Raw genomic sequence first — 27477 nt, forward strand, 5'->3', positions numbered from 1 at the left:
AGTGGCAGAGACTGGGAGACTAGTTAGGATCGAGGGAAAGATGAGCGGAGCAAAGTACAGAGAGATCCTTGATAAAAACCTGCTCCAGAGCACTCAGAACCTCAGACTCAGAACAGGACAACGACACTAAGCACACAGCTTGAGTGGCCCAGCCTTAGCCTGGACTTGAACCCGATCAAACATCTCTGGAAAGACCTGAAAATAGCTGTGTGGCGACGCTCCCCATCCAACCTGACAGAGCTTGAGAGGATCTGCAGAGCAGAATGGGAGAAACTCCCCAAATACAGGTGTGCCAAACTTGTAGCATCATACCCAAGAAAATGCAAGGCTGTAAACGCTGCCATAGGTGCTTCAACAAAGTACTGAGTAAAGGGTCTGAATTCTTAAGTAAATGTGATATTTCATTTTTTTTTAAGTATACATTTCAGAAGATTTTGAAAACCTGTTTTTCTTTGTCAGTATGTGGTATTGTGATGTCATTGTGGGGTATTGTGTGTAGATTGATGAGGGGAAAATATTTTTTAGAATAAGGCTGTAACTTAACAAAATGTGGAAAATGCGAAGGTGTCTGAATACTTTCCAAATGCACTGTATATACTGTCACAGTGTGATCTTGAGGCCTTTGCTCCACTAGGAGATAAAAGGATAAAGTCAAGTAACTGTGATCAGAGCTCAGGTCTTCAGTCGTAGCCTACTCACCAGTCAGAGTAAACACATTAAGGAGATTCATCTTCTAGTCCATAGTACCTTGACCAGGCACTAATGTAGTCAGTGTGATTAGGGTCGAGACAGGTACAGGAGTGTACCTTCTATAGTGTTCATCAGCTCTCCGGGTGAAGTTTCCCTTGGTACAGATCTAGGATCAGCTGTCCCCCAATCCTATTGTTAACCATTAGTGGGGAAAACTGACCCAAGACCAGCGTCTAGGGGCAACTTCTAGGGCCCCTATAGTGTTGGAATGGCCGCCTTCTGGATCCCCATAACTGTGTCATAGAAGCAGGTCTCATTGACCACAGAGGTCAGGCTCTGCACACTGAAGTCCCTCCCCAGCAGGGCATTAAGGTCCACACACTGGGGGTCATTATCCTGCCCTCCTGGACCCTGCAGACTGCTAGCCCTCCTCTGGGCAGCAGGATGGGGCTGGTGGGGCCCCGGTCTGAGGTGCTCCTGCTGGGACGCAGCACTCCTCGGCCCGGCCTCCTCTGTGAAGTTGAGTCTCTGGAGCTGGGCCTCCAGGGCGCTGGTCAGGGAGCACAGCCGGGCCCTCTTGCCCAGCGTGGCGCCCTCCAGGCTGGGGAGGCCCATGGTGGAGCGGCTGTGAAGCTGGGGCTCCGAGTGGGTGTCTCCCGGGCAGGGTTGGGTTGCACCACTGGTCACACTGCCGTCGTCAGAGTGGTGCTGGTGGCCTGCAGTCCTCATGGCCTGCAGTTCCTGTTGTCTTCTCCAGGAGCCGGCTCTGACCGGTGCAGGCTGGATCCTATGGAGGGAGCCTAGGTACTCTCTAGAACCTCTCTCTGATAGGAGGGGCCTACAGGTCCAGTCTCGAAGGGAGCGAAGAGCTTTCACTACACTGGCCTTATTCTCCAAACCACTGGAAAAGACACATATAGATCCATATGAGATCAAGTCAATTAGGCACTGCCATGTTAATTCCAATGTATATATTTTGTTCTTCTGGCTTTTTCGTGACAGATAAAACATTCATTATCTCTGTCATTTTCAATGTCACCTGCTACAGAGCTGGAACACGGTCTCTGGTCTCCCCTCCACCTGAGACTTGGTATGGACCAGCTCCCAGATACATGGGCTCTCCGTTCCTGCTGCGTTCCCCAGGCGGACCTGCACTGCCGACACCGGGACGAGCCAGCGGAACTTGAAGGCCTCCAGGTCCCCTGAGCGTGACGTGGTCTGGAGAACATGAACTCATTAGAACTCCAATGACGTCATATCACATGTATACAGCATGAAGTCACCAGTACAGTTTATCAGACGTGTTTGAGACTCACCATCCTCTTTCTCATCTTGCTGCGCTCACGGTACACCAGGATCACCGCTCTCTTGAAAACTGAGCAGAGAGGAAGGAGCAACTAGATTTTAAGTCAGATATGTTTGATTGTTGTAATAAACACACATTTGAACACCATATCATCCAGTCAGTAATTCTGGTTCAACTCTTCATTGTAAAAAGTCCCACTCACCAAACAGCATTAGCTCAGGATGTTTCCTCATGCGACCCAGGGAGGGGAGAGGGTTGAGCCATTTTAATGAGGAGTGGATGAGGAACTCTCCCATGGAGATCTCTGTAACCTGGAGAGGAGAGAGGATGACACAGTCTGGGAGGTTAGTGGTTTAAAGGGTTCACTCTGTGATTCATGTAATTGTATAAAAATACTATAATATAATGTATATACACTACATGACCAAAAGTATGTGGACACCTGCTCGTCGGACATCTGATTCCAAAACCATGGGTATTAATATGGAGTTGGTGCCCCCTTTGCTGCTATAACAGCCTCCACTCTCCTGGGAAGGCTTTCCACTAGATGTTGGAACATTGCCGCAGGGACTTACTTCCATTCTGCCACAAGAGCATTAGTGAGGTTGAGCACTGATGTTGGGCGATTAGGTCTGGCTCACAGTCTGCGTTCCAATTCATCCCAAAGGTGTTCGATGGGGTTGAGGTCAGGGTCTGTGCATAGAATGTCATTGTATGCTGTAGAATTAAGATTTCCCTCCACCAGAACTAAGAGGCCTAGCACCAACCATGAAAACAGCCCCAGACCATTATTCCTCCTTCACCAAACTTTACAGTTGGCACTATGCACTCGGGCAGGTAGCGTTCTCCTGGCATCGAAACACTGATTAGTCCGTCAGACTGTCAGATGTTGAAGGGTGATTAATCACGCCAGAGAATGAATTTCCACTGTTCCAGAGTCCAATGGTGGCGAGCTTTACACCACTCTAGCTGGCGCTCTCCCTGCGCATGGTGATCGTAGGCTTGTGTGTGGCTGCTCGGTCATGGAAACCCATTTCATGAAGCTGCAGACAAACAGTTCTTGTGCTGACATTCCTTCAAGAAGCAGTTTGGAACTCGGTAGTGAGTGTAGCAACTGAGGACAGACAATTTTTACTCGCTTTCAGCACTCGGTGGCCCTGTTCTGTGAGTTTGTGTGACCTCCCACTTTGCAGCTGAGCTGTTGTTGCTCCTGGACGTTTCCACTTTACAATAACAGCACTTACAGTTTTACGGGGCAGCTCCAGCAGGGCAGAAATTTTACCAATTTACTTGTTGGAAAGGTGGCATCCTATGACAGCGCCACGTTGAAAGTCACTGAGCTTTTCAGTAAGGCCATTCTACTGCCAATGTTTGTCTATGGAGATTGCATGGCTGTGTGCTGTGTACATACCTTTGTATATACAGTTGAAGTCGGAAGTTTACATACACTCAGGTTGGAGTCATTAAAACTCGTTTTTCAACCACTCCACACATTTCTTGTTAACAAACTATAGTTTTGGCAAGTCGGTTAGGACATCTACATTGTCTCAAAGATTATTTGTCTCACAGATTATTTGTCTCACAGATCACATGTCTCACAGATTATTTCACATACACTCAGAATTTTACATACACTAAGTTGACTGCTTGGAAAATTCCTGAAAATGATGTCATGGCTTTAGTAGCTTCTGATAGGCTAATTGACATCATTTGAGTCAATTGGAGGTGTACCTGTGGATGTATTTCAAGGCCTACCTTCAATCTCACTGCCTCTTTGCTTGACATCATGGGATAAAATCAAAAGAAATCAGCCAAGAAGAAGAATTGTAGACCTCCAGAAGTCTGGTTCATCTTTGGGAGCAATTTCCAAACACCTGAAGGTACCACGTTCATCTGTACAAACAATAGTACGCAAGTATAAACACCATGGGACCAAGCAGCTGTCATACCGCTCAGGAAGGAGATGCGTTCTGTCTGCTAGAGATGAACGTATTTTGGTGCGAAAAGTGCAAATCAATCCCAGAACAATAGCAAAGGACCGTGTGAAGATGCTGGAGGAAACAGGTACAAAAGTATCTATATCCACAGTAAAACGAGTCCAATATCGACATAACCTGAAAGGCCGCTCAGCAAGGAAGAAGCCACTGCTCCAAACCCGCCATAGAAAAGCCAGACTACGGTTTGCAGCTGTACATGGGGACAAAGATCGTACTTTTGGAGAAATGTCCTCTGGTCTGATGAAACAAAAATAGAACTGTTTGGCCATAATGACCATCTTTATGTTTGGAGGAAAAATGGGGAGGCTTGCAAGCCGAAGAACACCATCCCAACCGTGAGACACGGGAGTGGAAGCATCATGTTGGGGGGGTGCTTTGCTGCAGGAGGGACTGGTGCACTTCACAAAATAGATGGCTTCATGAGGAATGAAAAGTATGTGGATATATTGAAGCAACATCTCAAGACATCAGTCAGGAAGTTAAAGCTTGGGTCTTCCAAATGGACAATGACCCCAAGCATACTTCCAAAGTTGTGGAAAAATGGCTTAAGGACAACAAAGTTAAGGTATTGGAGTGGCCATCACAAAGCCCTGACCTCAATCCCATAGAAAATGTTTGGGCAGAACTGAAAAAGTGTGTGCGAGCAAGGAGGCCTACAAACCTGACTCAGTTACACCAGCTCTGTCAAGAGGAATGGGCCAAAATTCCCCCAACTTATTGTGGGAAGCTTGCGGAAGGCCAACCGAAACGTTTGACCCAAGTTAAACAATGTAAAGACAATGCTACCAAATACTGTGTTTGTAAACTTCTGACCTACTGGGAATGTGATGAAAGAAATCAAAGCTGAAATAAATAATTCTCTCTACTATTATTCTGACATTTCACATTCTTAAAATTAAGTGGTGATCCTTACTGACCTAAGAAAGGGAATTTTTACAATGATTAAATGTCAGGAATTGTGAAAAACTGAGTTTACATGTATTTGGCTAAGATGTATGTAAACTTCCGACTTACACTATACAGTTGATGTCATTTAGCAGACTGCTTTACTTTTATCCAAAACAATGTACAAGCAACTTAAAATCGCATACATTTTCATATGGGAGGCCCCAGCGGGAATCAAACCCACAACCCAGGCGTTGCAAGCACCATGCTCTACCAACTGAGCCACAGGGGACCTATATCTTTTGTAATATCACTCATATAATGGTATGACTGGTGGCTATGCTCTACCTCTTTCTCAGGGCCACTCTGCTCTGCCACCAGCTGGTCAAACACAGTTCCGTAGTCCTCGTAGATCTTCTGCATCTCATTGATGTGACTGGCCACCTTCTCCATGGCTCTCAGAGCCTCTGATGGACGCAGACAGAAAGACAGACAGACAGACAGACAGACAGACAGACAAAGTGTTACAGCACACACCAATAGAGCTCAAGCCTAGCACATCAGACAGACCTGGCAATGGGTGTGTGCTGTGTGTCTTATGGTTTCTGTGTGTGTGTGTGTGTGTGTGTGTGTGTGTGTGTGTGTGTGTGTGTGTGTGTACACGTCCCTGTATGAGTCTATGCATGCTCATACATAAACCCTGTCATATGTAGTCCTACCTGTGAGGTGGCTGTGCTCCTCGCTCTCTGAGTCGGTCAGGGAGACCAGCTGTCTGAGCAGCAGGGGGTACTTGAGCACCCTCTGGACTGGCTTAATGAGGTAGGACTCCAGGGTGGATGAGTGCTGCTTGGTGGGGTTTCTCGTCTCCAGGAACTGCTTGAAGGCCCGGTCTGTCTTCGCTGTAAACCGGAAATTAGGACTTAGGCTAAGTGTGTGGATGAATCGCAAAAGCAGGTATTGATTCCCTGCCTTTGCACTGGCTTTTCAGATGGAATTTATGATTAACTGAGTAGACAGGATATTCTGGTCTAGTGTAGATGAGAAAGCAGGCTTTTGATCCTCAGAACTTTCACTGACTTTTCACTTAGATGGCATTTTCTAGCCTATGGTTGAACAGGGTACTACTGTAAGTGGGATGTTCAGATCTACTGTACATGAGGTAGCATAGCTATCAGCCTTACCTCGTTCCAGAACCTTTTGGACTTTGATGTGGTTGGCACAGAAGCCGCTGTAGAGCTTGAAGTGGTCGGCGTAGTAGAGAAAGGAGCCCCCCAGCGAGAGAAGAAGTTTCTGGATGCAGAAAGTAAAAGAAGAGAGAATGCACAGTCACTTCCTGTAAACATCAAACAGGCCTACCTCTGACTAACACTGCAGTCAGTAGGCTAAGTAACATCCTGTTAATTAAACGTGAAGCTTTCCCACTAGACCTTCAACATGTGTTCCAAATGGCACACTATTCCCTAAATAGTGCACTACTTTTGACCAGAACCCTATGGGAATAGGGTGCCATTTCACGCATATCACCAGACTTGTTGTTGATATACTGTACCTTGAATTGTTCCGGGGTCTCCAGGGAGCTGAAGTTGGGGGAGCAGGCGATGCGCTCCTCCAGGGTGTGTAGGAACACTCTCTGGAAGTCCAGCATCTCAGGCAGACTGCCAAACAGAGACTCCATCTAGTGGAGGGAGGAGATGACAACAGAAACAAACCAGAGGACAGAAGATTATTGATCATTAGAAAGCCTTTATGGGCACCATTTAGCTACTGTACATACACTACATAGCAAACTAAAATGCTACAAAAGTACAGAATAGAAGATGGAAAGAGATTTACAGATAATGTAACAGAGGTGGTTGGGAACCATGCTCATGTGATGGATAGACTTTTCTGAGATCTGAAGACTTGAGTTAACTCCCTAACACCCAGGTTCAAAATCCGGTTGTCACACTAACATACAGCTTACTAACAAGTCATAATCAAATAAGAACATACTGTAATGTAATGTTATTGTATTTGACATGTGCTTAGACATGTAAAACTGCCTATATTTAGACATTTTACATGTAGGCTATATTTTTTATATTGCCCACACCCATCTGTACTGTACCTCATCGTGGCTGAGGAAGGTCTCACTCTGTAGAGGCGTTAGGTAGATGTCAAACAGAGAGCCCAGGTCCTGAGGGACAGAGACAGAGAACAAACTTCATTAGACTGTGACTTCACCACTAACCGACAATAACATCATCACTATCAGAATAAAACATCATCACTATCAGACTATAAGATCATCACTATCAAACTATGACATCATAACTACTAGACTGAAACATCATCACTATCCGGCGGTGACATCATCACTATCAGACAGTGACATCGTCACTATCCGACTGACATCATCGCTTTGACATCTTCACTATCCGACTGTGACATCTTCACTATCCGACTGTGACATCATCACTATCCCACTGTGACACCATCACTGTCACATCATCACTGTCAGACTATAACATCATTACTATCAGACTATGACATCATCACTACTAGACAGAAACATCTTCACTATCCGACTGTGACATCATCACTATCAGACAGTGACATCATCACTATCAGACTGTGACATCATCATTCTCCTCAGCCTGACACATGGGCGTTAAAGAAGAGGGTAAGTAAATATGCATTACACTAAATGCTACTAGAGATCATTAACAAACAGCCACTTAGAGACCATTCATTAACGGGCAGATCATTAATAAAGAGAGACCATCAATTATAAATCCCCAGAGAGGATGTTCCAGGGCAGCAGAATGTGAGGGACCCGTGTTCATAACGTGTATCAGAACAAGAGTGCTGATTTAGGATCAGATCCCCTCTATCCATTCATTACTATCTAAAAGGCAAAAGTGATCCTAGATCATAACTCCTACTCTGATACATGTCGTGAATAGGCCCTGACCTCTCTTTTGTGTAGAAGTGCTGATCTAGAATCAGGTTCCCCTTGTTCATATCATCTATTCATCCTTATCTAAAAGGCTAAACGGATCCTAGATCATAACTCCTACTCTGAGACACTTGAATAATGAATAATGGGCCAGGTGTGTACCTTGACGTAGGACTTCTCTGTGTCCACCAATTCCTGTATGACCTTACAGAGCCTCTCAGAGATGGACATGTGTCTGGGGCAGGGGGGCTTCAGGGTCTGGGGAACGAGGGGCTCCATGGAGTAGGGGTTCCTCTGGCCCTCCACCACCACTGCCCCCGCTGCCCCACGGTCCTCTGGGAAGGTCTGGTTTAGCGAGCACACCGTCTCAACATTCTGAGGAAACAGAAGAGAGACGAGTCAGGAGAGATTCTCATTTCAGCTCTGAATATCAAATGACTGCCCTTTACTCTGGGGAGTTAAGTTACAACTCAGCCCTGAATCTACTGCGACAAGCACCTAATCATAATGCCAGTTAAAATCATCGACCCCTTCTGTAGTTCCGAGAGCATGTCTGTCAAACCTCTGTATTTGGAGAGGCAGAAAGTGCACAGAGAGCCAGGTCTATACCCCAAATGACATCCTATTCCCTAATAGTGCACTACATTTGACGAGGGCCCATAGGTTTAAGCCAGGCTGCTGTATAATGGGCAAAACAGGATCAGAGAGATTTGGACACTGTGGGTAAACACTGCTATTAAGTTTTTCATAAGACAAGAGACAGAGCAACTAACAGCATGATAGCTGATACATAACCAGGGTCTAGTCTAGTTACTGAAACAGCATGTCACATCATATACTTCCATCCATCCACATTGACACCATTTTCACTCAAAGATCTTCAGTAGATTTGAAAGGCAGCACAATCGGCGGTAAACACACACACACCAGGCAACCCCCAGTAGCAGGAAGGATCCCGAGCCAGAGCTTTGCCCATTTGTCATCATAATTTCTCCTGTCAGGCTATAATAAAGTGCTGACAAACTGATAAATCCCTCTGGTTAGGACTGTTGTGCTGTGCTGCAATCCAGCTTTAAAATACCCTCTAAAATAGAAGCAAACGTGGACAAAGAAGGTGAAAATAAGCATGAACATTTATGGGCTTATTATTTCCTGTAACATGTGTTATCTGTGTATCTCTCAGGAGCGTGTAGCCTATGTATCCTATAAGTTGTACCTACAGTAAGACCTGAACAGTAAAAACTTTCCTTCCCAAGCAATAACACCAGAACAACAATAGCTACAGTACCAATGCATAATCAGTGCAGTACAATACAGCAGGTCAATTCAAATTGAAGTCAGTCAATTCAGGAAATAAACTCAAATTCCAATTCAGTAATTGCATCTGTTTTCAATGAATTCTCAATAAACTGAAAAGGAGAAACTACATTACAGTAACTACAATAGAGAGAGGCACTACATTACAGTAGCTACAGTAGATAGAGGCACTACATTACAGTAACTACAATAGAGAGAGGCACTACATTACAGTAACTACAATAGAGAGAGGCACTACATTACAGCAGCTACAGTAGAGAGAGGCACTACATTACAGCAGCTACAGTAGAGAGAGGCACTACATTACAGTAGCTACAGTAGAGAGAGGCACTACATTACAGCAGCTACAGTAGAGAGGCACTACATTACAGTAACTACAATAGAGAGAGGCACTACATTACAGCAGCTACAGTAGAGAGAGGCACTACATTACAGCAGCTACAGTAGAGAGAGGCACTACATTACAGCAGCTACAGTAGAGAGAGGCACTACATTACAGTAGCTACAGTAGAGAGAGGCACTACATTACAGTAACTACAATAGAGAGAGGCACTACATTACAGCAGCTACAGTAGAGAGAGGCACTACATTACAGTAGCTACAGTAGAGAGAGGCACTACATTACAGTAACTACAATAGAGAGAGGCACTACATTACAGTAGCTACAGTAGAGAGAGGCACTACATTACAGTAACTACAATAGAGAGAGGCACTACATTACAGTAGCTACAGTAGAGAGAGGCACTACATTACAGTAACTACAATAGAGAGAGGCACTACATTACAGTAACTACAATAGAGAGAGGCACTACATTACAGCAGCTACAGTAGAGAGAGGCACTACATTACAGCAGCTACAGTAGAGAGAGGCACTACATTACAGCAGCTACAGTAGAGAGAGGCACTACATTACAGCAGCTACAGTAGAGAGAGGCACTACATTACAGCAGCTACAGTAGAGAGCGGCACTACATTACAGCAGCTACAGTAGAGAGAGGCACTACATTACAGTAGCTACAGTAGAGAGAGGCACTACATTACAGCAGCTACAGTACAACCAGCAGAGTGATCCTGTCGGCTGCCTGCTCGCTCAGGAGATTACCTCATCCAGCAGCCCGGCCAGCATGTCCTTCAGGGACTGTCTGAGAGACGGCAGGGAGAAAGTCCCAGGGATGAAGTCCCCCACCCCCACATCATCCTCCTGGGACAGAACCCAGCACATAGCCCCACTGGTGGAGCTAGATGGAAACAACATGCTACACGCCTGGCTGGGCGTTCTGACCTCTGCTGGTAGCCATTCATCCCTGGAGTTTGTCGAACCTGAGCCAGTACTCTCCTGGCCACTCATCTCATTTTAGCAGGTGCCCTGATCACCAACACAGGACACGCCATCAAACACACCACTTGCTGCTCTTAACCTGACACACACACGCACACACACACACACTCCATCTCACCTGGCCGAGCTGCTCCGTCCCATCAGCGGGTTGTGGTTGTTGTGACAGCTCCTGAAAGGGAGACGTTACAGAGCATTCTGGAAGCTCCTGGGGCAGTAGCATATCTGAGAGATAAGCAGACAGGACAGTATGATTCAAGATGGGCCAGAATGCTTGTGCCCAAACACACACACAAACACACACACACACATACAGGTGCTGAGAGGGAATTCCTGGTTTAAATCACTAGAGGCAGTTTTACAGCAGTCCGTGGGATGAATGGTGGATGTTCTGTACTGGCGGGGAGGTTAAGTGCACCTGACTGGTGTCAACCACCATCAATCTAGCTTCACTACAAGCCCAGCAGGCAGGAGCAATTCATTTGGCCTCACACCTACTCTCGCAGGGGTCTTATACAGCCTACTTGGCCTCACACCAACAGGAACAAACAAGTGTTTATCATCTGTTTGAGACAGAATAGAGACTATCATTATACACTGAGTGAACAAAACATTATGAACACCTGCTCTTTCCATGACATAGACTGGTGAATCCAGGTGAAAGCTATGATCCCTTATTGGATTCCTTATTAATGTCACTTAGATGAAGGGGAGGAGACAGGTTAAAGAAGGATTTTTAAGCCTTGAGACAACTGTGACATGGATTGTGTACGTGTCAAGAACTGCAACGCTGCTAGGTTTTTCACGCTCAACAGTTTCCTGTAACTCAATATTAGGAAGGTGTTACCTAATGTTTGGCACACTCAAGTGTAAATTCAGTATCTGTTTTTCAACAATATATATAAACTTTGTTTGTCAGTGATTTAACGATGGCCTATGCTCATGCCAGTAATCAGTGATCTAATCACATACTATTGCATGATGTAATGAAGACAATAATGATCCTAGCTCCATCATGGAGTGACCGTGCTGCGCTGCCCAGACCAGTCAGACATGCCAGCTGTCTTCACATCCTCTTAATTGAATCAGCATGAGGCATTTGAATGTCTCCAGCCAGGCCTAAACACCCTGCGGAATTGGCTGGGCAGCATGGCATTCCCCTCCACAGACACACTGGCTGATCAAAGATACTGCTGCCTGAGGCCCTCTAGTGCTGAAAAATGAAAACCTGCTGGTAGAAGACACTGAATGCCCTCCAGTAAACCAAATGTTGAGTTAGTTCAAATAGGTTAAGAAGTACCCCGATGTCAATAACAGTATCTGTATGAAGATGAGGAATGTGAACTTTAGAATCTTTAGAACAAGAAGTGCCGTTTTAAAAAGTAGTCAATAAAGCAGTGAATTGGGAGCTTTAACAGTGTGAGGGCCTTCTTGTTCTATACTAGTGTTCTTTATTAGCCCAGCACCTATGTTTTTAAGGATGTGCGTATGACCACACACTTTTCTATAGAATGTGCTTTCTATACCTGTAGGCCAGGGGCCACAGTGGCTGGGTGGCGGTGGTGCTGGCTGCCAGGGGCCACAGTCTGACCAGACAGAGGTATGGTCCTCAGTGGTCGTGTCCTCTCGTCTGAGCAACAGATGGAGGGTCTGGTGGCTGAACAACAGGTGCGTCAGACCCATGTCCAGGGAGGACACACTGGTCCCATTCAGAAACAGGATCTCATCCCCCGCTCTCAGACCTGAGGAAAAGAGACATTACTAATCAGGCTGTTAGTGTTTGTCACTAGGTAAGATACATCATCTGTACTGTGTGTTCTATTCCTGAAATAAAGTCTGTTTATTTATGTTAAATAATTAATTGAATTAAGCTGCCTTCTTGAACCAACTTTACCATTGCAGTTTTACATTCCTAGAACAGTAGTGGTCCAGACAATTTTTTACATCTTGGTCAGAGCGCCAGCACACCATAACTATGAATTGACGTACCTTCAGTGAAAGCCAGTCCCTCTGGAGTGACCTCACTCACATAGATATGGCCTTTCCTGGTTCCGTCCACATGGCCCGTCACAGCAAAGCCTACAGGTGGGATAGGTCAGAGGTTAAAACAGTAAGACATGATATTATACTGTAATAAGGTAACCGAAGTGTAAATAAGCATTTTTTTGCAAACACACACACACAGACACAAACAAACGCACACACACAATCCCCACTACACACAATCCCTACTCACCAAAGTCCACTGCTGTGTCTGGGCGGGACAGTTGTATGGTGAAAACATTGAGCGGGAAGACCTCTAGCTCATCATACACCTTTCAGAAGAAGAACATAGAAGAGTGAAGAACAACTCATCAACACATAATCAATGTACTTCCTAAAGGGGCAAGAAATGTTGTCTCTGAAACAAAATGATAATAATCCTGGAATTATGGTTTAATATTGAAATGTATTGACTCTGAGATAACACAATAAGTGACTGAATAAATCAATGAATGCTTACCAGTGAATTGCTACTGTATAGCTGGGGCCTTACCAGGTCTCGTAGTGGATCTGTGAGTGCTGGGGAGCTGGTCTCCGTGTCCTGACCCACCAGCCTTCTCACACGCAGGCAGTGCTGGCTCGGGTCCAGGTGCCTGTCCTAGTTCAAGACCCAAGTGAATGAGTCAAGTGAATGAGTCAATGTGCGACCCAAATGGCTCCCTAATCCCTATGGGCCCAATTGGCTCCCTAATCCATATGTAGTGACCTACTTTTGATCAGGAAACAATGAGGCTACGTCCAGAATGCCATATTATTCATTATGTTGTGCACTACATTTGCACTACACCACTGCACTACTTTTGAACAATACCCATAGAGGGCTGTGTTTAAAAGTAGTGCACTATATAGGGAATAGGGTGCCATTAGTGACTTCGCCTCAGTGTGTCAGAAATGTTCAGTGTCTTCAGCTACGGTAGCTAGCTACACTCCCGCACAATCACTAACACTCTTCATGTTCCCAATCAGCTAAAATTATGCTGTAGTGAATGAACTTTCTATGGAGAGAAAGCATGAATTATTGAGGAATCCAGAGCAATTAAACTAGTAGCTGTTCTGTACAATTGTCTTCTATCATTCCCGGTTTGCCTTTAACATCCATATCAGTCACTGGAGAATTCACCGCAAAATGCTGACTTCAGAGTTAGGAGAGTGTTGAAATGTATTAATAATGAGGCGATAGATGCAGTATGCTTACCTTACAGGCCAAAGATAGCACATCTGATACGAGGAAATCGGGTTTGATGTGCAGAGTAACTGTTTGGCTTTCGGGCATATTCACACAGACTGGAGGTTCCAAACTGCTGAACCAAGGGTTGCCTTTAGGTGGTGCTATCAACTGCATTTTGGCAAGAGCGTCCAATCTCTGTTACGGAGAGACAAAGAGGGAGGAGTTAATTTAGGTTTCTTAACTGACAAAAGGTATTTTATAAATAGGTGTTTTATATTAAACAAGTTCAAATAATTAAATCAGGTAAAAACATCTCTCTTGGCATTGTGGTGAAAAGTTCTGAATTCTGTGACTTTTGCCACAAGATATTATTCTTATAATATTAATACACGATGACAAAAAAAACTGACATTAACTAAATCTATCAATCGTAGATGTTTAATTAAAACCCCAACAGAAATGTGTGTTTTCATGGCAGTCTCAGCTGACCTATGTGTCTATCGAACTAAAGCCAAAAGACATTGAAAGCACACAACAACAGGTCTGTGGGGGGGGTCCCATTCTCTGGCCGTACAGAGGGCTGTCACTAGGTGACAATGGAATTCTCCGTCGGCCTAACCCCCCCATCCCCCAGACCCTCGAAGGGCTCTTTGTCCTCCTCACGCCTGCCTGTTTGCATGAAGCAGGGTCAACATACCAGGATGCTGCTGTGACAGCTGTGCTAACCCCGACCCAGTGTGAATAGAAAGCCCCCTCTCCCTCCATTCCTCCATCCCACCCACCCTCACTATCCCCCATTAGGCTGAGATTGATCAACAACAATACTCCTCGACTAGGTCCCAAATGGCACCCTATTCCCTATATCGTGCAATACCCATAGGGCTCTGGTCACTATGTGCCCTGGTCAAAAGTAGTGCACTATATAGAATATAGGATGCCATTTTGGATGCACTTCTCCCTAACACCTGGTTCTAGAGCAAACATAGGGGCAGTATTAGGAGACTTTCTTCAACAAAGAGGAAAAAGGTTGATGTATCAAATGTATCCATGACAACCTAAAGTTATTGAATAGAATATTGAAATGTGGTTAGCTAGTGAAAGATGAAGTGCTCACATATTTCCACTGGTTGCAGAAATGAAGAGTTAACATGTTGGAAAATGTTTTCCGGACAAAGTGCTTACTGTACCTCAGAGCTGCTGTGGTTGAGGACATGGCCAGCAGGCACTCCAACACTTTGTCCTTCAACAACCTGCAACATGGAAAACACACACATTCATAAGTGACCAAGGAGCAGAATGCACACTAAAAATAACTACCTGGTCTATATTTATATATCTTTTAAAATGATCTCTCTAAAACCAAAGGTTTTGATACTATTCGGATCCAGATGGAGACCTAAATCAGCCTCGGGAGGATCTATGGGAAGAAATAATGGGTTTGGTAATGTTGAAATTACAGGTCTGGGAGTCAGGCAGATGGAACGGCCCTCATCAGGCTGGCGGGGATGGAGACTGTCTCCCCTACACCAAGATACCAGTCTGCCCTCAGCAGAGATACCTGTACCACCACCAGCAGCAGGCAGGACCACCACAGAGACAAGATACCTTACCTGTGTCAACAAATGCCAACAGCTTACTGGAACTAAACAACAATCACAGTACAAAGGACTCAAAATGCTTGAATGAGCTAGTCATTTTACATCTGTACCTTTTCTGACTGGCTGATTTGACTGGCTGATTTGACTGGCTGACATTACAGCTCTCTGGAAACGATTACAAGGCTCTTAAAGTGATCAACCCCCAATCACCCTACAATAAAAACAAACTGCTGTGCTAGCAGAGAGAAGGGGGTAGAGTAGATCCCCTTTGGTAAATGTGGGGCTGTAGGACGTTTAGTGGGACGGCACGGCGGTTTACACAGACCATCTGTTTGTCGCCATTGGGCTGGCATGCTGCAGCTTACAACAATTAACCACATGTGGCTTCTAATGTCTGTTCCATCTCTGTTCCATTGAGTGGTCTAGCTGGCCTCTATAGTGAGATTAAGCTTTCTCTGACTCAGCCTCATAACAAAGAACTTCACTGCTGGGAGATCTCTTCCTATCTGCCCCATGACTACGGAGGGAATCATGTACGGATTTGGGCACTACTGTACGTTTGACCTGTGTACAGAGATCAGAGGCCGTCATGTTATACACTGAGTGTACAATACATTGTGCTCTTTCCATGACAGAGACTGACCAGGGGAATGCAGGTGAACGCTATGATCCCTTATTGATGTCACTTCAATCAGTGTAGACCAATGGGAGGAGACAGGTTAAAGAAGGATCTGTAAGCCTTGAGACAATTGAGACAGAATGTGTATGTGTGCCGTTCAGAGGGTGAATGATCAAGACAAAAGATGTAAGTGCCTTTGAACGGGGTATGGTAGTAGGGTGCCGGGCGCACCGGTTTGTGTCAAGAACTGCAACGCTGCTGGGTTTTTCATGCTCAACAGTTTCCTGTGTGTATCAAGAATGGTCCACCACCCAAAGGACATCCAGACAACTTGACACAACTGTGGGAAGCATTGGAGTCAACATGGGCCAGCATCCCTGTGGAACGCTTTTCAACACCTTGTAGAATCCATGACCCGACGGATTGAGGTTGTTCTGGGGGCAAAAGGGGAAGGTGCAACTCAATATTAAGAAGGTGTCTTTAATGTTTGGTATACTCAGTGTATGTGTGTGTGTATTATATTACATAGTGACCATCTATTACCGTGATAGTTCTGATTACCCAGGCACCCCTGGGCATTACCAACGTATGCTGCCTGGATCAGCAGCATATGGACATGTGAGTTAACATACTCCAGGTGTGACTGTGAGATGTATCTTTCAGAATGTCAACACAGAGCATGTGCCAGGGGGTGAAGTGGGCTTACTATGTATATCCTATCATCATATTATACAAGTCAATCTGTCTAATGTAATGTCCCACTGACTGGACAGAACTAAACAATGATGACGGGCAGAGGGGCCCAGTCTGGCTTGTCCTTCACAGGAGTCCTAAGGATAACAGATCCTATCAACATCCCAAAATAGACCACTCTCTGAAGGCTAGCTGTTTATCAGACAGAGACAGAGGGAGATGCAGGCACTAAAGCTGGGATATGGGCTGGGGGCTTGGACAAGGACAGTGGTTGGGGCTGCAGCAGGGGCTGGAGCTGGGGAATAGTGCTGGGGCTGATGCTGGGATAGGGGCTGGGGAATAGGGGATTTGGGCAGGGACTAAGACAGGGGCAGTGGCTGGGACAGCTGGTGGCTGGGATAGGGGCTTGGATAGGTGCTGGGACAGCTGGGGGCTGGGATAGGGGCTGGGACAGCTGGAGGCTGGGATAGGGGCTGGGACAACTGGGGGCTGGGATAGGGTCTGGGACAGCTGGGGGCTGGGATAGGGGCTGGGACAGCTGGGGGCTGGGATAGGGGCTGGGACAGCTAGGGGCTGGGATAGGGGCTTGGATAGGTGCTGGGACAGCTGGGGGCTGGGATAGGGTCTGGGACAGCTGCGGGCTGGGATAGGGGTTGAGACAGCTAGGGGCTGGGATAGGGTCTGGGACAGCTGGGGGCTGGGACAGCTGGGGGCTGGGATAGGGGTTGGGACAGCTAGGGGCTGGGATAGGGGCTGGGACAGCTGGGGGCTGGGATAGGGGCTGGGACAGCTAGGGGCTGGGATAGGGGCTGGGACAGCTGGGGGCTGGGATAGGGTCTGGGGCTTGGACAGTGGTGTTGGAGAGTACTGACTTGACTTCAATGACTGATGATGAGAATTTCAGCAGGTTGCTAACTACTGCCACTGACTGGGGAAAACAAAACAACTCCCTCAATCACTGCCTCAGTTTGGAATGTTCCCAAACGACGTACAGGAAAGATAGCTTTACGATGAGCAGGAAAATGTTGCAAGTTTAACCCTGTCCGTCTGGCTAATTTATGGGTTGGCGAGGAGTCAGTTAGTGCTTGAAACACATTCCACTTCTTCTCTGCTGGATTTATCAAACATGCTCTCTGTTCAAAAAGAGAGAGCCTCCAGAAACGTGCTGTCGGGTCCGGAGCCAAGAGGTCTCTTGTAAAAAGATTGTTTATACAGGTGATAAAAAGGAGAACGGGAAAAAGGCAAACATGGGCGCCGCAGCAAATGGGGTAGCAGGGGGTAACCCGCACAGATCTTTCCCAGCTGACAGGTTCAGTTAACCTAATAAAGGCTTTGGGAGGGTAATCCAGAGGTTTATCGAGTACAGAACATTATCTGCCTCCTCAATTAGTTATTCTTTACTTTGACCACTCACGTGGGAGTGGGAGGTTCTAGGGAGGTTGTAGGAAGGTTGTTGTGAAGTTGTAAATAGGTTGTAGGGCGGTTGTAGGGAGATTGTAGGGAGGTTGTAAGAAGGTTGTAGGGACGTTTTAGGGAGGTTGTAGGGAGGTTGTATAATACCTGGGACATGGACTGCCTCTTCTCCTTGCTGCGTTTGGTCAGGCTGTCCAGACCCTTGAGGGAAGAGAAGATACCCCTCTTGTTCCGTGTCCCCCGGGAAAGAGATTGGCAACGCCTCCGCAGGGTCGCCTCGTCACGGGTGCAGATCTGAGAACAGACATTAAAAGACATCACTTCTGTGGTTAGAGACTTATTTTATCTGTATAAAAAATCTGACCAGAGAACAGGCTGATGTTTTTTGATCATAATAAATATAGCAGCATTCAATAACATTCTTAATCGCTTTCTTAAACGGGGATAACGAGTTTTCAATGGAACTGGTCCAGAGAACGTGTGAAATGTCAATGTCCCAAGTGGAGGGTTGATATGGGTGTAAAGCAGTAGATCACCAGGGCATGAAAGGAGGAGACAGAGAAGATCCCCAGGCGTCCCAGGGTGGTTTTGGAGGGCCGTCCGGCCACGGCCAGGAGACTCTTAGGGTTGGGGAGCTCACTGCCCTGCAGGCTGGCCAGGTAACAGCGTATCCGGAACAGGTCGATGTTGAACTTCTCCAGGTTCTGCTCCCATTGCTGGATCTGGGGAGAAACAGACAGAGAGACAGGGTCACATCACAGTACACAGGGTTAGAGTCACTCTCAAGGTGACAGGATGACTTCTCCACCCTCTTATTGACAATGAGAGACCAGGCAAGGCAGAAACACATGCTCACAGTCACACCCAGAACCATATACAGTACATAGAGAGAGTTTGGCCAACTTTGACACAGTTCACCATGTTAGCAACCTTATTTCCAAAACTGTTGGTGATGTGACATTACACAAAGCAAAACAGCAGCGAATTTAAAAAAACGTTTTTAGTAATGAGATGTGGCTCTGGTCCCACCATAGCAGACAGAGGAAGACGAGGTGAGTCACATGGCTCATTGGAGCTACGCCACATAATCACATTAAATCGCCCTTATCCAACACACCCAGGGAAGAGGAACGATCATCTTCATTGGTGTGCTACAGAATAAAACGTCCTCCTCATCTTCATTGGTGTGTTACGCAATAAAACATCCTCCTCATCTTCATTGGTGTGCTACGGAATAAAACGCCCTCCTCATCTTCATTGGTGTGCTACGGAATAAAACGTCCTCCTCATCTTCATTGGTGTGCTACGGAATAAAACATCCTCCTCATCTTCATTGGTGTGCTACGGAATAAAGCGTCCTCCTCATCCGCATTGGTGTGTGTTACGCAATAAAACATCCTCCTCATCTGCATTTGGTGTGTGTTCTGCAAAATGTCCCCCTCATCTGGGTTTCCCATTACAACAGACTTCTATGTGGAGTGGACCGAATGTGTTGTACTAGTCTGTTAGACTGAGAACATCTGGAATACAAATGACTTTCCTTATGTCATCTTGCTTGGGTCTGAAAGCATAAAACCCCAGTTTCAACAAACTCTGCTGCCAACACATCTGGGCTCATGTCAGTATGTTCCACAACCACAAGGAACGGTGTAATAACGTAATGATTTCAGCCATTACATGAACGTTCTAACTCGCAGGCTATGCGGACAGAAACAAGAAGATGTCATGCAGGTGTATATGTGTGGCTCTTCAGAGGGAGAATTGTCTGGTTTCCATGGAGCTCAGACACTGATGACTTAATAGGCCAATTTAACTAACTGCTTGTTTGAATGGCTAGGGCTAACAGTGGCCTCTGATCTTGACACACACACACACACACACACACACACACACACACACACACACCAGTGCCTCACCTGGCTCTTGATGGCCTTCCTGTTCCTCTGGTCACTGATGACAGACAGCTGCAACTCAGCCATCTTCTTCATCTTGCTGTCCATGTCTATCTTCTGCAGCAGGGCGCCAGTCTGGCTCCTCAGTAACCGCACTGTGTCCTCCTTCCCCTGTCTCTTAGCCAGCAGAGAGGCGCTGGCAGAGTGGATGGCTGTCACCCAGTTCTCCAGGTCTGTCTGATTAGCAGCCTGCGGGGAGGAATGAGGCCAGGTGACACAGTGCCATGGAGCAGGGGAACATGGGGCCAGGTGACACAGTGTCAGGCTAAGGGAAGGGCAGGGGAACATGGTTCCAGGTGACACAGTGCCAGGCTAAGGGAAGGGCAGAGGAACATAGGGCCAGGTGACACATTGCCAGGCTAAGGGAAGGGCAGGGGAACATGGGGCCAGGTGACACATTGCCAGGCTAAGGGAAGGGCAGAGGAACATGGGGCCAGGTGACACAGTGCCAGGCTAAGGGAAGGGCAGGGGAACATGGGGCCAGGTGACACATTGCCAGGCTAAGGGAAGGGCAGATGAACATGGGGCCAGGTGACACAGTGCCAGGCTAAGGGAAGGGCAGGGGAACATGGGGCAAGGTGACACATTGCCAGGCTAAGGGAAGGGCAGAGGAACATGGGGCCAGGTGACACAGTGTCAGGCCAAGGGAAGGGCAGGGGAACATGGGGCCAGGTTAACAGTGCCAGGCTAAGGGAAGGGCAGAGGAACATGGGGCCAGGTGACACAGTGCCAGGCTAAGGGAAGGGCAGAGGAACATGGGGCCAGGTTAACAGTGCCAGTCCAAGGGAAGGGGAACATGGGGCCAGGTGACACAGTGCCAGGCCAAGGGAAGGGCAGGGGAACATGGGGACAGGTGACAGTGCAAGGCCAAGGGAAGGGCAGGGGAACATGGGGCCAGGTGACACAGTGCCAGGCCAAGGGAAGGGCAGGGGAACATGGGGACAGGTGACACAGTGCCAGCCTAAGGGAACTGCAGGGGAACATGGTTGTCATTGCTCTGCTTTCTCTCTCATTCATCACATTCATCACTTTCGCTATAAGGCTTCACTCCCTCAGTGCCTCAGTGCAACAGGCCAAGGTTTCCCCGTTGCCATGGTGATGTTGGGTAGATACAGCCCTGCGGTGTGATTTGTGTGTCTGGTAAACACTTGGTAACTGAATCAAATGAATGTTACTCTCTGAGAAAAAGAAGGTGCTTTCAACGCTCGTAAAACTGAGTGTAATGCACATTCAAGAGAAAAGACCTTCCCTCTCGAATGTGGAAAAATGAGGCAAACAACCCTATTCCCAAACAGACACACTGGATGCATCCAAAATGGCACCCTATTCCTAACATGCACTACTTTTGACCAGGACCCACAGGGTACTGTATAGGGAAATAGGGTGGCATTTAGGATGCTATCTGTAAATAGCACACCCAACTACCTCATCCCCAGATTATTACTTACCCTCTTGCACCCTGGTATCTCTACTTGCACATCATCAACTGCACATCTATCACTCCAGTATTAATGCTAAAATTGTAATTATTTCACCTCTAGGGCCTATTTATTGCCTACCTCCCTACTCTTCTACATTTGCACAAACTGTACATAGATTTTTCAAATTTTATTTTATTTTGTACTATTGACTGTACGTTTGTTTATGTGTAACTCTGTGTTGTTGTTTTTGTCGCACTGCTTTGCTTTATCTTGGCCAGGTCGCAGTTGTAAATGAGAACTTGTTCTCAACTGGCCTACCTGTGTCAAGACTTCTGCCGAAGTCGATGCCTCTCCTTGTTCGGGTGGTGCTCGGCGGTCGACGTCACCGGTCTTCTAGCCATCATTGATCCATTTGTCATTTTTCCATTGGTTTTGTCTTGTCTTCCTACACACCTGGTTTCAATCCCATTCATTACCTGTTGTGTATTTAACCCTCTGTTTCCCATCATGTCTTTGTCAGAGATTGTTTTATGTTCAGTTCGTGTTGTTTTTGTATTTGGTGCACGACGGGTCCTCGTACCCAGTTTGTTTCATTTGTATTTATGGTTTTGGAGTTATGTTAGGTTTTATTAAATTACTCCATTTTACCAAGTTTAATTCCAGGTTGTGACAACCTGGTTAAATAAAGGTGAAATAAAAATGTCAAACATTTAAAAATCATACACGACTAGTCGACTCAGATCAGCCAGTAGGGAGGTTTTTCCCAACACGGCCATTTCACCCTCTTATAGAACATACACTGTAACAATGGAGCTGTAAAGCTGACACTACACCCAGACAGGACATAACCAACACCAACGCAGTCATTACCAAGCAAAAACAACAGCACAGCAAATCCTAAAAAGCAGATGTCCAGCCTAGTCCATACTTGTGCTTGTCCCATAGCAGGAGCTGTAACAAACCCTCTCAACAGACTGCAGTCTGAGTAGAAAGCACAACCCTGTCACCGGGGCCTGTGAGACAGGAGCAGGAAATACAGCAGAAACCCATTAAACCCCCCAAAATGTTTCCTCTCAGCCATTCACACTGTGCTCTAAGAAAAAGAGAACATCCTACAAATAAACAAGAGACAAGCTCAGAGTGTTATAATGTCCCATTTGTAAAGACTAAATCAACACGATGATGTACTGCAGATTCAAACATGACAGGTGCCTCCATTGACGGCACAACAGTCTGTGTGGAACTAACCTCATCCCCAGGCTATTGTGCAGAGTTCACAGTGCATACGATAGCGCAGGGGTATTCCACTACTATTTGGAGAAGGTCCGGTCACACATTTCCGAGGTGGCAAAGGTCCAGGTGGATAATGTCATTTAACAGCGTGGTAACAAACCTCCACCTCACAATCCATGCGACCCCAAACTGTTCACACCCCTCTTGTTGGCGGAGAGAAAATGTTGCAGTTTTAAAGCTAATTTCCAGCAATTCTACACATTTTGCTATGGGACAGAGATTCTTTTTTTCTGTTTTAAAGCTAATTTACTGCAATTATATGCAATCTTCCCTGTCTTATGTGTGTTTAAATGATACCAGGGGTCGAAGCCTGACCCAGCAGAAAATAAAATATGTATATAATAATAATGTTTTTTTAAATCACCCTGTTCTGGGTCCAGATCCGCTCTGCGGTACGCCAGCTGGGTGTGGAGGCTATAGCTCATATAGCTACTGTACATCCGAGCTTGGGGAGAAATCTGTGTGTGAGCCTCGGGTAGAACGTACCTGCAACAGATAGACATCTCCGTAGCCGTTGCTCAGGCAGAAGACGTTCTCCTTCTTGGGGTGTTCAGGGATCGCCTGGACTATGCTGTCCTCAGCAAGCAGGGTGTAGCATGGGGACAGCTCCTGCTCGGGACAGCTACTTTTTCCATAGGTCTCATAGAACAGGAGGGTGCACCCTGTATGCACCAGGGAGGAGAGGAGGCTTCAGCTAACACACAGCTTTAATGGGGAATACCTACAGAACATATATGCAGAGTGCATGCAACCTTTATTTAACCAGGTTGGCCAATGGTGGTCAGAAGACTTCTTTCCCAAGGGGGACCTAGTCAGCATCCCAAATGGCACCCTATTCCTTTTATAGTGCACTAGGGCTCTGGTCAAAAGAAGTGCACTATATAGGGAATAGGGTGCCATTTGGGATGTACCCCTATTGTCTGTATGTATTACAGGTTATTTCCAGTGTGTGTAGGTGGAAGGCGGAGGAAGCCCTACCTTTGAGCGTGACCCAGTACTGCCGCCACTTCCTGCGGGCCACGAGCTCCAGCTTCCTGTCCTTATGCAGGGTGAGGAGGGGTTTGATGGAGAGCCAGCCGGCCCTGCGTACCACCCCCTGCTCCTTCTCAAACAGCATGTCCAGCTGTTCCAGAGAGCCCAGGGAGCCACTGCCACTACTCTCTCCCTGTTCCCCCACTCCTATTCCCCTTGCTCCTCCCATGTCCTCCCCCTCTCCATCCTCCGAGGGCTCGGTCCGCTCCGTCCCGCTGTTGCCTCCTGTCTCCAGCTCCTGCATGAAATTCTCATAGATGTTCTGCCGCAAGGCGTCACTGTGGCTCTGTTGGCCCCTGGAGGCCCCAGAGCGGACTGACAGGGTCTGGGTGTGGAGGGAGTTCCATACTGGACCAGTTACCTGGGAGCTGGAGTCACCTAAGCCAGGATCCACTCCAATGATAAAGCCTTCACTGGCCTCACTGCCATAAGGCTCCTAGGGAGAGAGAGAACGAGAGTAAGAAAGCAAGAGAGAGAGTAAGAGAGAGAGATCAGGATGGTTTTGAGGAGGAAAACAAGTCTGAATAGTTAACTAACTAGACCTTTGTGTGTAAAGTTAAACGATAATCTTACAATATCACAAGATCAGGAACACAGAAGAGGCACATTTTCATCTATTTCTCGACTACCAATTCCTGAACAGTAGGCAATTGTTGTCTATTTCTATTAGAAAACAATATGAAATGTATCATGAGATACTCTAACATGATATTGTAAAATATTTTTGCAACAATCAGTCCCCTATAATAACAGCCTGGAATTTCCCTGGTACGGGTAACAGAACACATGGAAATTATCCAAACATTCTTCTGACTTGCCCCGCCTAAACATGTTAAAGGTTTCTTGTGACCAACAAAAAACCAGGACCTAGTCTTAGATTGCGACCCAAAAGGAATCAGGCCCACAGATGAAAGGGTAAAATAGTTCTAGTGTAGGTATCTTTGGGTGTGAATGAGTACACTCGAGTCTTGACCCACTGACCTAAAGCTCTTACATGCTGTATCTATTAATGCATTTCCATTCCTACTGGAACAAGACAAAGCCCATCTTAACATCACTGGTTCAGTAGAACGGCGACCGTAATCTCTCATTAATAGCGAACAAGAAACACTTTCTCCTGTCAGAGAAAGGTAGAGGGCTCCTCTTACATAGCCAGGAGGCGGGGTCTCAGCCTGCTATACAATACAGAGAAAGGTAGAGGGCTCCTCTTACATAGCCAGGAGGCGGGGTCTCAGCCTGCTATACAATACAGAGAAAGGTAGAGGGCTCCTCTTACATAGCCAGGAGGCGGGGTCTCAGCCTGCTATACAATACAGAGAAAGGTAGAGGGCTCCTCTTACATAGCCAGGAGGCGGGGTCTCAGCCTGCTATACAATACAGAGAAAGGTAGAGGGCTCCTCTTACATAGCCAGGAGGCGGGGTCTCAGTCTGCTATACAATACAGAGAAAGGTAGAGGCTCCTTTTACATAGCCAGGAGGCGGGGTCTCAGCCTGCTATACAATAACGAGAAAGGTAGAGGGCTCCTCTTACATAGCCAGGAGGCGGGATTTCAGCCTGCTATACAATACAGAGAAAGGTAGAGGGCTCCTCTTACATAGCCAGGAGGCGGGGTCTCAGCCTGCTATACAATACAGAGAAAGGTAGAGGGCTCCTCTTACATAGCCAGGAGGTGGGGTCTCAGCCTGCTATACAATACAGAGAAAGGTAGAGGGCTCCTCTTACATAGCCAGGAGGCGGGGTCTCAGCCTGCTATACAATACAGAGAAAGGTAGAGGGCTCCTCTTACATAGCCAGGAGGCGGGGTCTCAGCCTGCTATACAATACAGAGAAAGGTAGAGGGCTTCTCTTACATAGCCAGGAGGCGGGGCCTCAGCCTGCTATACAATACAGAGAAAAAACGCAATGGAGTCATATAACACCATCATTATTACCTGATTACATCCTCTTGTCCACTGTCGACAAATAAAGGCTGTTCACGGCAGTATTTTAGCTCAAGTAATGCTGGAAAATGCTTGGTCATGTGTGACTCTGGCCTAATTTAACGTTCTCCGGCGACAAAATAAGCAGGGAAGATTTCCTTTCTGACCTTTGAAATCTTTCCCCTCAAATTCGACACAAAGCCTTAAGGAGACGTACATAACATCTGTCATAATGATGTAAGGTTCTGAAACGTTTGTTAGTATTTAACAGTCATAGGATGATGTTTGACAGAGAGATATTCCTGTGACACTGCAGTGTTCTGCTTCATCTGATTGGTTCTAAGAGCCAACAGCCATCAGCCAATCACGTTGACCAAAACAACCTGAACAATGAGATTACCATCACACATAGTCAGCCTGCAGTCTCATGTCATAGATAACTGGCAACAGGTCATCTGATAAAGAGTCTACAGTACATGTCCAGTCTTACTCCCTTTCCCCCTTCACTATATACCCTCCCCTCCTCCTTCCATCTCCCCTTTCTTCCCCTCCTTCCTAACCTGTAGTCTTCTTTTCTTCCTGCTTAGACTTCCTGTCCAGTCGCCGAGGCGCCGGATTCGGCTCTTCAGGTTGTCCTTCCTGCTGTTGCTGACGACGATGGCGGTAGGCTCGGTGGCGACCCTCCTGCAGGGCAGCGTGTGACTGTGAGCGGAGGAGTAGCACTGGTCGCCCGACTCTGAGCTCTCCTCCTGGTCGCCCACGTCCAGGGTCAGCACCGAGGCCAGCGACGCCCGGCGCTGGGGGATGTCCTGGAAGTGAGGTGTGGGGTATGTAGCCACCATGCTGAGGTCAGATAGGGACACGGGAGGGGAGATGAGGCTAAACTGACTCTGCTCTGGGTAGAGAATCATAGAATCTCCGATGCCACTGTCCTCAGTGCGGCCCAAAGAGCAAGAGTTATACCCGTTGCTGTTAAACCCTCGGCTTGCATATTGTCCATTACTATCCATGGTCTGGAAGAGGAGGTTGGGGTTGAACCCCGGGGACATGTCCTCAATACGGGCGGATGAGAAGGTGTTGTAGTCGCAGCCCGTCTCCTCAGTGCGTGTGGAGGAGTAGGTGGTGTAGCCACTACTGTTGTCCCTCGTTGTGGTCTGACTACATGTGAACACATTATCGTTGAGCTCTGTGGTGTTCCCCCAAGGAGAGTCGTACCAGGAGCCCTCGGAGCTGAGCGAGCTACCCTTACTGGTCCTAGTCAGAGAGGGCTCTGGGGCTGCTACTGCATTGTGGCTGTGGCCTGACAGATCCTGGGGCTCCAGAGACATCCTCCTGGCATTGGTGAACTCCACACGCATGCTGCCGTCCTTACTGAGGAGCACCTTGGGGCTGCTGCGGCTCTCTATTGGCTCACACAGGGAAGTCATCTCAGGGGTGCGCTGCCCGTTAGCATCGAGACCGTTCACATTCTCCCCGCTACTCTCCAGGAAACCATAGCCGTTATGACCACTGCTTTTCCTGGTCACTTGGGAACTGTCCCCTCTGCCACAACACTGCGGAGAGCTGGACTTCAGCTTGGCTCCTGGGGGCCCTCTCAGTCCCCTGCCCTCCTTGGTGATGTGGTGCTCGTAGTGTTGCGACAAGCCACAAGGCTGGTTGTGAGTGATCTTCTGCTGGGGCAGGCAGACCCTCCCTCCCATGCCTCTGGTTTTGTACTCCTGGCCGCCCCCCTCGCTGCCCCTCCACCAGCTATTGGGGGACAGGACTTCCTCTTTAATGGAGTGGAACTTTAGAGAGCAGGGTTTGGGTTTCCCAGGGACGTTGAAGTTGCTGTACTGGCTGTCAGTGTTTCCCAT

The 27477-nt window shown here is 47.1% G+C and overlaps 1 protein-coding gene across 1 annotated transcript; it reads right to left on the reverse strand.

The window, feature by feature from the left end:
• Positions 1–117: 117 nt before the first annotated feature.
• On the reverse strand, positions 118–27477 carry LOC139415541 (rho guanine nucleotide exchange factor TIAM2-like). Its single transcript, XM_071163648.1, has 23 exons — positions 26182–27477; positions 23648–24137; positions 23156–23331; positions 19920–20144; positions 18540–18725; positions 18151–18297; positions 14868–14930; positions 13708–13875; positions 13006–13110; positions 12706–12784; positions 12459–12548; positions 11996–12211; positions 10591–10694; positions 7979–8191; positions 6986–7054; positions 6428–6553; positions 6060–6168; positions 5598–5777; positions 5227–5345; positions 2199–2307; positions 2007–2065; positions 1730–1908; positions 118–1591 (listed from the first exon to the last, which is right to left on the reverse strand). The coding sequence occupies exons 1-23, from the start codon at positions 27475–27477 to the stop codon at positions 946–948; spliced, it is 5154 nt and encodes a 1717-aa protein (XP_071019749.1). The 3' UTR covers positions 118–945.

The sequence above is a fragment of the Oncorhynchus clarkii genome, chromosome 8, assembly GCF_045791955.1.
Source record: "Oncorhynchus clarkii lewisi isolate Uvic-CL-2024 chromosome 8, UVic_Ocla_1.0, whole genome shotgun sequence".
Taxonomy (NCBI): domain Eukaryota; kingdom Metazoa; phylum Chordata; class Actinopteri; order Salmoniformes; family Salmonidae; genus Oncorhynchus; species Oncorhynchus clarkii.

Bases quoted from the DNA above. Each gene is read 5' to 3' on its own strand.
- LOC139415541 (XM_071163648.1), bottom strand. From the start codon at position 27,477: ATGGGAAACACTGACAGCCAGTACAGCAACTTCAACGTCCCTGGGAAA. The intron at 18,298-18,539 runs GTGATCTACTGC...GTCTGTTCTCAG, and splicing joins TCTCCTCCTTTCATGCCCTG to ATCTGCACCCGTGACGAGGC. The intron at 10,695-11,995 runs GTATAGAAAGCA...CTTATCTCTCAG, and splicing joins CTGTGGCCCCTGGCCTACAG to ATATGCTACTGCCCCAGGAG.